The 9,446-nt window shown below is 31.8% G+C and overlaps 1 protein-coding gene across 1 annotated transcript; it reads right to left on the reverse strand.

Moving 5' to 3' along the window:
• Positions 1-966: 966 nt before the first annotated feature.
• On the reverse strand, positions 967-2,524 carry LOC126696215 (protein TPR3-like). The gene is made up of 4 exons (XM_050392992.1): positions 2,415-2,524; positions 2,140-2,319; positions 1,914-2,027; positions 967-1,189 (listed from the first exon to the last, which is right to left on the reverse strand). The coding sequence occupies exons 1-4, from the start codon at positions 2,522-2,524 to the stop codon at positions 967-969; spliced, it is 627 nt and encodes a 208-aa protein (XP_050248949.1).
• Between the last annotated feature and the right edge of the window lie 6,922 nt (positions 2,525-9,446).

The raw sequence follows: 9,446 nt of genomic DNA on the forward strand, positions 1-9,446 counted from the left end.
TGAAGAAAACCACAATGGATTGTGTAGAGGATTGTGGGTATGATAATCTCTAACTCTCAAGGGTTGTGACTAAGGTTTTCTCTCTGAAAGAACTCCTCTCAATATGTGAGTATATATAGTATAGGTAGAGACATAGTGTATCAGATATGACAGAATAACAAAACAGAATGTTTTGCAGGTATCTTGCGGGAAGGCCATACCCGCGAAATACTCGCGAAAACCAACTGTCGCCACCTATCATAACTCTTCGCATTCCAGTCATGTGCTAAGCACATGGCTTCACTTCTCGGGAAGTCTTCTTGTGAGTTATTCGCAAAAACTCATTTGATCTTTAATTTGTCTTGAGTCTTCATACTCTCTCACACACAACCCATACAAAGAAATTCCATATAAAATATAGGGTACATAAGATTTAACTTAATTACAATCAAGTTTGGCACAGAATTAAAACCAACACAAATTAGTTGTAAATAACAACTTTACACAAATTTTATGATATAAACTAATTTGGTGGGGTTGATTGGTCAGGCCATATGCGCAGTTGCAGATGTAGTTGAACCCTTGCCATTTTTAGGACTCAATAATCTCTAACTAGGTTTTCCATAGCCGGCCATGTTCTCTATTTAGGACATTCATGTTGATGATATCATAATAAGATTATATAGAGTATTGCTTTAGCTAATAAAACAGACTTCTGGAAACTAGATGAAATTCGATTCAACTTTATAAACTTAAAACAGCAATTAAAAGATAAACCCCATTCCTGTATTGAAATTTGAAGAGAACAACAATGAAAAACAAGCACGAAGTCTTGTAAAAATTAAAGACAGGCAATGTTCTTAGATACAATAATTATGAAGAAAACACTTAAAAAAGACAGAAAACTAGTTTCTCTCAGGAAGGGGATAGCAACACCCATAGGATAGGGATAGGGCATTCTAGTTTCTCCCAGAAGAGGAGAAGCCATTAATTATTAGGCGGAGCAGGATGAACATCTCCACCAACTTCATTCTGCTGCTGGTTCCTTGAGTTGGCAAGCATAAAGGCACGTTGCAAGGAGGATATAATATCTGGCGGTTCTAGCTTCCCATTGAAGGCTGGATTCACATGGATGCACCTTCGGATCTCATCCATAGTCAATCTTCTTGCTTCGTTGATGTTTCCATGACCAGTGCGTATTTGATAAGTCCTGAAAGGGTTACATCAGCAAATTGTTAACAAAAAGAATAGAGATTAAATTCTATAAGGACGTGGTGTAAAACACATGTTTTACCCCTCCAATCCTAACATGCCATATCATCTTATCACATATTTAAGAATAAACATAATCATACTCAATCAATTCTAATACCCATATATAAATCCAATCAAATTGGAAATTTATCGAGATGTTATTAGGTGTGGTAGGATGTATTAAATTTTAAGTAAAATGCTGATGTGACAATCACTTATTGGATGGTGTAAAACATGAGTTTTACACCCCATCCTTATAGAATTTAATCTCAAAAGAATAAGATTCTCTCCATTTCAAATCTTGTTTATTTCGTTTCTTAGTTTAAATTTTAATTTGTACCTTTTAACTTTTTATTACCTATAGAGTTCGTTTGGAAACAATTTATTTAGTTGAATTGAAATTTTTTTACTGAAAGTATTGTAAATAAAACTATAAAATAGTTGAAATAGTATAGTAGGACATATAAATAGTACCAAAAAGTGAAATGAAACTTATGAATAATAGTAAAAATAAGCTAAATAGTAAAAAAAACTGACTTTTTAAACTAATGCTAAACGTAACCATAATATCTAATTCTCGAATTAACCTCTCCAAAAAAAAAAAAAAAAAAAGTTGGAACATAAACCAAAAGTGGGAATTTTCAATTTTGTGCACAGGGGACGACCTATGTAACTCGTACCTGAAATCATCCACAGTCAAAAGCGCAGCGGCTTGACCGCACAAGCTTCTGTTATAGGGTGCAAAGTCGCGGAACTCATGCATGAGCATGGCCAAAGCCTTGCAACGCTCTCCCCTAGCCAATACAACAAAATTACATATATGATTATTAGCCTTAAACATTAAATTTTGCGTTGTAGTTAGAAAGGACATGGGAGTAGAAAGTTAAAGTTATTAAGTTTAATTACTCTTCCAGGATTTCAAGGAATTTCTGTCTTCTAAGTTCATAATAGATCTTGGTCGAGAACGAGTTTTCATGGACATCGGTGAAGCCATCGACATATTCCTCGGCTTGATCGAACGCTCCATTGTGCACCAAGTCCTCAAAATACCTCATGTTGAAGTAAAAGCCTGATTCGCGTTCAAGGCTATCCAAGAAAAAACCAAGTAACATGTTATATTATATATTTTAAAAGATGGACAGGAAAGTTGGAGACAAATTAAGAGAAAATTGAAAACCTACGTCCGAGCTGTTTCTGTCAGGTTTTTAATTTCAAGGAATTTGGTAATCATAAAAAGGAGCTCTCTGTTCGGATTAGAGTTAAGGTCAATGTTCTGGTTCTGGGCAGCCATAATCACAACAGACCTTTCATGTTCAAAACATGCAAATAAAAAAAAAAAAAAAAAAAAATCAGTACGCCAAAATGGTAACAAAATTATGAAAAATATAACAGATCTATAAGATTAATATTGATTTAATTTACAAGGAACCAAACACAGGCGGAATCAATAATTTCACTTTTTGGGGACCAAATTAGCAATAATATATAAAGGCTAAATTTTTTTCCCTGTGGTAACTAATAAATTACTCATTGTACAAAGAGTTTAAATTTTAAGAAAAATAATGAATTTAATTAATCAATTTAACACTCTTTCTTCACATATGAGCCTAAACAATACTTATGGTGATGTCTAAGTTCTAACAGGTGAAATTTTCTCAGATGAGTAGCAAGGAGGAGATTGAGTTTATGATAAATTATCAATTATCTCAAAAATTTAAATTTTTAGTAAAAGAATGAATTTAATAATTCAATCTACCAATAACAAGAACCCAACCCAAAAAAACAAACACACACATGCGTAATTTTCACATGAAATTTTCAGTACTCTTAGATGTACTTTCATAGTCAATCATATATAAATATTATAAATTGACTTGAAATTTATGAAATCAACGAGACAGGACAAAGAAAGAAATGTCAAACTTGGATGAGAAAAGTAAAGGGCAAAGGAAAGATTTCAAAGTGGCTAAGAAAAAGACTTTGGATTTTTATTCTTCCTAGCTCTTTTGTGAAGTTCAGAGAAGAGAAGTCTCGCTTGAAGAATTCTTTCTCTAGATCTGTCTTTCTCTCTTTCTCTCTGAAGCTCAATTAGAGGCTGTGCGTGGACATGGTTGGAGGAGCATCCAATTTAAAGAACAGGACCATGGTCATGTTTGGAAGGTTTGCCATATATGTATACGGTTTTGCATAGAGAAACACATTTGGACGTTACATGTAACACCCAATGTCCTCCATGCTACTGTGACAGATAATCACATTCACAGCCCCCAATAAGAAGTAAGAACTAACCATATATACTTGGGGCGTTTCAGAAACATGCTCCAAGAGCAGTGCTCCAGTTCTCTAACACGTAGCAGTGGTAAATTTCGTGGCGGAGAACCCAAAGTTGTTCAATTTTACTGCATCTTCAGCGTTAACCTTTTACGGTCTTGTTGCACATTGTCTGTGAAATTAATTTTAGTAGCGGTAGTTTTAGTTTGGGAGAGTTTATTTTGGTTGATTTGTCAGGTTTAAAAAATAAGTAGGATAAACATATAGTTATATATAGGGGAAAAAAAGTTTAACAAGTTTTACATTCCATTTAAACAAAAAACAAGTTTTACATAAATTAAATAAACTAGAAATAAGTTGTGATATTGTTCATAAAAAGAAGAAGAAAAAAGTTGTGATAAATTAAATGATACTTGAGAATTAAGGTGTTAATATATATATATATATATATATATATTTTATTATTTATAATTCAATGTTATAATGAGAGTAGAAAATCTGAATACTATATATTTTTGTTGGAAATATCAGGAAGTACCAGTTTAATAATAAGACTCTTGACAATTTAGGTCGGTAAGTTATGGTTTGAAAATTTTCACATTGATAAATTATTAAAACCACTTTTGTTATCTACAAAAAACGACACACTATCTTAGATTCTCAATACTTGTGAAAATAATGGTACTAGGCTTATTAATAACTTACAGTTAGTAATCCGTTATCTTCCAGCAATTCGGATTACATACAGTTACTTAATAATGAGTACGTGTACTTAAGTGAGATTTTACGTTTAAAAATAGAGTGGAACCTATATGCAATGAAATGTACTAATAACGATATGCTATATCAATACTTATGAAAAGTATGGCAATAGACTAATTTGATATCTTAAAGTTAGTTATCAGTTATCGTCCAGCAGCTAGAATTGCATGCAGTTACTTGCCAGTAAACACGTGCACTTAGGTGGGATTCTACATAATCAAGGAAATACTAACCCCAGACCTAAAATTTAGAAAATTACATAAAAATATCAAAATTAATAAATTACAAAAATTAAATTGCATATCATGTCCTGCATCGTATCACTCCATTTGAAAAAAAAAAAAAAAAACCACATCCTTGCATTAATATTGGAGATTTGACATCTTTAATGTCAAATGAATAAAATATTTTGAATAATGCAACCCTTTTTATTTCTCCCAAAACTTGCAATTAATCAATTGAGCAACTTGAAATTTTTGTCTCCTTGATCTTCACGCAATTGAAAAGATTCACCAAATAATAGTTGACGATCCAATCAAATCTTTGAACTCCAATAAAATCTATAAAAATTGATGTATTGCCTACCACTAAAATAATAAGATGAGATTTGCAATCATCTTATTTGATTTCATCAAGAATTTTGACAATTTTCTCTACAATTTCTGCCTTATGCGATTTTAATTCACTTTAATCTTCATCAATTTTCTCAAGAACATCCCTCTCTTCTCTTTGTTTGTTTGTTTGTTTTCTTTTTTTTTTTTTTTTTTTTCCAAAATATTTTTCATGCAAATCATTTTCTTAATTTTCAACTAGTGATGATAAAACCTTTTTTTTTTTTTGAGGGTGTATATCCAAAAGGGCCATAGTGATGATAAAACTTGATTTCTTTTTTCAATCTCTTCAATATTTTCTTTAAGAATTGACTTTGTACTATTAGCCCTCAAATCTACTCCTGACACTTGAATTTTTATTAATTTACAAATTTATAATCAATAGTTCTATAGAACAATATATCATAATAATCATGAGAAAATAGAAATCCTCTTTTCATTCTCATGTGTATACCAACACTAGAAATTCTAACAATTTTCTTCAGGGGTAGAGGGTGGGGGTTCTGGGGAGCCAAGGCCCCCCTTTAATTTTTCCAAAAATACCCCTCCCTCTCTATTTTAATGTTTAAAATTTAAAATATTGAGTAAATTTTAGGTCATGGCTCTTGTTTATTGTTTTAAAAAAGTATAAATGCTCTTTAATTTATTATTGTCTGCTTTAATTTTCTTTTAATATTGACTTTATGAGCATTTAAAGCATAGGCTTATAATAATATATAAGTAAATCTTTGTTGCAAAAGAATTTTTTTTCTCCAAAAATAAAGTCATACGTATTTATATTGAGAGAGTTAAGGCTATCGAAATACAATAATACATTTAGCTTGATTTCCCTTGGGTAACTTTTTTGGCTCCACCACTTATTGTCTTTCAAACTAATATGTTCACTCTTTTTTTCTTTTCTTTTTTAGAAACAAACACAAGGAAGAAGGAATGAGATTTAACATAAATACATATCACAAAGCAGTGGTAAATTTCGTAGCAGAGAACCCAATGTTGTTTGATTTCACTGCACCTTCTGCGTTAACCTTTTACGGTCTTGTTGCACATTGTCTATGAAATTACTTTTAGTAGTGGCAGTTTTAGTTTGGGAGAGTTTATTTTGGTTGATTTGTCAAGTATAAAAAATAAGTAGGATAAACTTACAGTTATACATGGGAAAGAAAATTGTTTAACAAGTTTTACAAACCATTTAAACAAAAAACAATTTTTACATAAATTAAATAAACTAGAAATAAGTTGTGATATTGTTCATAAAAAGAAAAATAAATAAGTTGTGATAAATTAATTGATACTTGAGAATTAAGGTGGTAATATTTTTTATAATTTAACGTTGCAATGGGGGTAGGAAATTTAAACACTAGATATCTTCATTAGAAACACCAAAAAGTACCAGTTAAGTAATAAAACTCTTGGTAATTTAGGCCAGAAAGTTATGGTTTGAAAATTTTAAAACCACTTTTATTATCTACAAATAACAACACACTATCTTAGATTCTCAATACTTGTGAAAAATAATGGTGCTAGGCTTATTGATAACTTACAGTTAGTAATCCGTTATTTTCCCGCATTTAGGATTACATACAATTACTTAACAATGAGCATGTGTACTTAAGTGAGATTTTACTTTTAAAAATAGAGTGGAACCTATATGGAATGAAATGTACTAATAACGACATACCATATCAATATTTATGAAAAGTATGGCAATAGACTTATATGATATCTTAAAGTTAGTAATCCGTTATCATCTAGCAGTTAGAATTGCATGCAGTTACTTACTGGTGCACGTGCACTCAAGTGGGATTCTACATTCAAAAATAGAGTGGAGCCTACATGGAATGAAATGTAGTAATAGTAACATAACACCTCAATACTTGTGAAAAAAGTATGGCATTAGACTTATTGGTAACTTATAATTAGTAAATCCATTATCGTCCAATAGTTACACCTCAATTCCGACTAATTACTAGTTTTAGCAAATTAGTCAATTAAGCCCATGTAATTAATTGACCAATTACATAATTGCATGGATAAAGGCAAAATTCAGAAAATCCTCAAACACACACACACACCCAAATACAAGATGTATTTACAGATAAAAAACCCAACAAGAAGTAAAAAACTCTTCAGAGCCCAGCCCAGTGAATCAATCCACTAGTATAGATAATTGCGATATAGCACACTTATAAATCCTCCAAGTTCTAAGTAAGTGTAGATGTCTGCGCTCTCCACTCTTGCTAGCAACTGGTTGCACCAACCCTTTCTCTTCGCTAGCTTTTGATTTCTCAAGTTGAGACGCCAACCACAAATCCAAACTCTTGTATACTTTAAGGCCTCCTCAAAATAGAAATCCTCTTTTCATTATAAAGTTTAGACTAAGAGTACTAAAAATCCTAACAATTGTCTTTTAAACTAGGCTCATTAAGGACACTCTTTCAGAATTCATTTTAGGAAAATTTTGACATCATTTTTATGGGAAATGAAAAAAAGCTGTTAAAACATTAATTGCTTTTTTTTCTTTTCCCATAAAAACTTTCTTTAACTAGTTTCTTAATGAGTGCCCTTAGCATTTCCCTTTAAACTAATGTGTTAAGTCTTTTTTTTTTTTTTTTGGAACAAACACATACAAACTTGTCTCAAAAGTCTTTGTAATTTTTAAAAATGAGTGAGACAAATTATACTACATATAATACATTCTTTTAAATAATGTGGACAATTACCGAAATTTTTTTTTTTTTTTTAATAATTTTTAAAGAAACAAACACATACTACCATATTAGCTATACTTAATAAGCACATTACTACATCAAATTCTTAATTATCTTTTATTTTTAGTTTGAAAGGAAAACATAAAAAGAAATAACGATTGTCTTTCCCTTCTATAGTAAACATGCAGTTGCATAAAGAAAACAAACTTCTGAAAACTAGATGATATTCGATTCAACTGAGTTCAACTTCATAAACTTAAATTAAACAGAAATTAAAGATAAGCCCCCATTCCTGTGTCGAAATTTAAAGACAACAATAATGGAAGACAAGCATGAAGCCGCTTTCCCTGTGTTCTAAAAAAACTATTAAAAAAAAAACCCTGTATGCTACGAAATGATAATTTTTAAGAAATCATCACTTCTCTCAGGAAGGGGATAGCACCACCCATAGGATAGGGCATTCTAGTTTCTCTCAGAAAAGGAGAAGCCATTATAATTACTAGGTGGAGCAGGACAACCATTTCCACCAACTCCATTCTGCTGCTGATTATTATTTCCTGAGTTGGCAAGCATAATGGCTTGTTGCAATGTGGATCTGATATTTGGCGGCTGAAGTTTCCCCTGGAAAACCGGATTAGCATGGAGGCACCTTCGGATATCATTCATCACCGATCTTCTTGCTTCGTTGACGTCTCCATGACCAGCAAGTGATTGATGATGCCTGAAAGGGTCACATCAGCAAATTGTTAATAAAATGGAATAGAATTTTGACCGTTTCAAATCATGCCTATTTCTTCCCTTTCATAGTTTATATTTTATTTTTTACTTAAACCTTTATTTTTTTCCCATAACCTATATAATTCTCGAATCATGTTTGGCATCTCTCAGACTTTGCAAAAGTGGGAATTTTTAATTTTGTGCACTGGAAAGACCTTATGTAACTCATACCTGAAATCATCCAAAGTCAAAAGAGCAGCGGCTTCAGCGGAAAAGCTTCTGTTATAAGGTGCAAAATCGCCGAACTCTTGAATGAGCATGGTTAAAGCCTTGCAACGCGCTCCACTGCCAATACAACAAAATTACATATATGATAAATAAATAGGCATAAACATAAATTTTGCGTTTTTGTAGCTAGTTAGAAAGGACATGGGACTAAAATTAAATTAATGTTATAAGCTTTATTACTCTTGTAGGGTCTCAAAGAACTTCTGCTTTCGAAGTTCAAAGTAGATCTTGGTAGAGAACAAGTTTTCATGGATGGTAGTGAAGCCATCGACATACTCCTCGGCTTCACCGAATGATCCGTTGTGCACCAGGTCCTCAAAATACCTGATGTTGAAGTAAAAGCCTGATTCGCGCTCAAGGCTATCCCAGAAAAACAAAATAAGCGAAATTTCAAAATATGGATGGGAGAGTTGGAGAGAAAAATGAAGACTTACGTGCGAGCCGCTTCTGTCAAGTTTTCATGTTCAAGGAATTGAGTGATCATGTAAAGGAGTTCTCTGTTCTGGTTCGGGGCAGCCATAATCACAATAAACCTTTTCAAAACATGAAAATGAACAAAATCAATACGTACGTCAAAATAGTGACGAAATAATGTGAAAAATATAGCGGATCTACAAGATTAATAATATTGAATTACAAGAAAGCAAACATGGGCGGAATCAATATTTTCACTTTGTGGGAACCAAATTAGCATTATAAAGGCTGAAAAATATAACTTTTTCTATGGTGACTAATAAATTACTGATTATACAAAAAGTTTAAATTTTTAAATAATGAATTTATTCATTTAATTCAACATTATCTCATTAAGTGTAAGCCTAAACTACCCTTATTTAGTGGTGTATAACAAATGAAA

This window comes from Quercus robur, chromosome 2 (genome assembly GCF_932294415.1).
Source record: "Quercus robur chromosome 2, dhQueRobu3.1, whole genome shotgun sequence".
In the NCBI taxonomy this organism is placed as follows: domain Eukaryota; kingdom Viridiplantae; phylum Streptophyta; class Magnoliopsida; order Fagales; family Fagaceae; genus Quercus; species Quercus robur.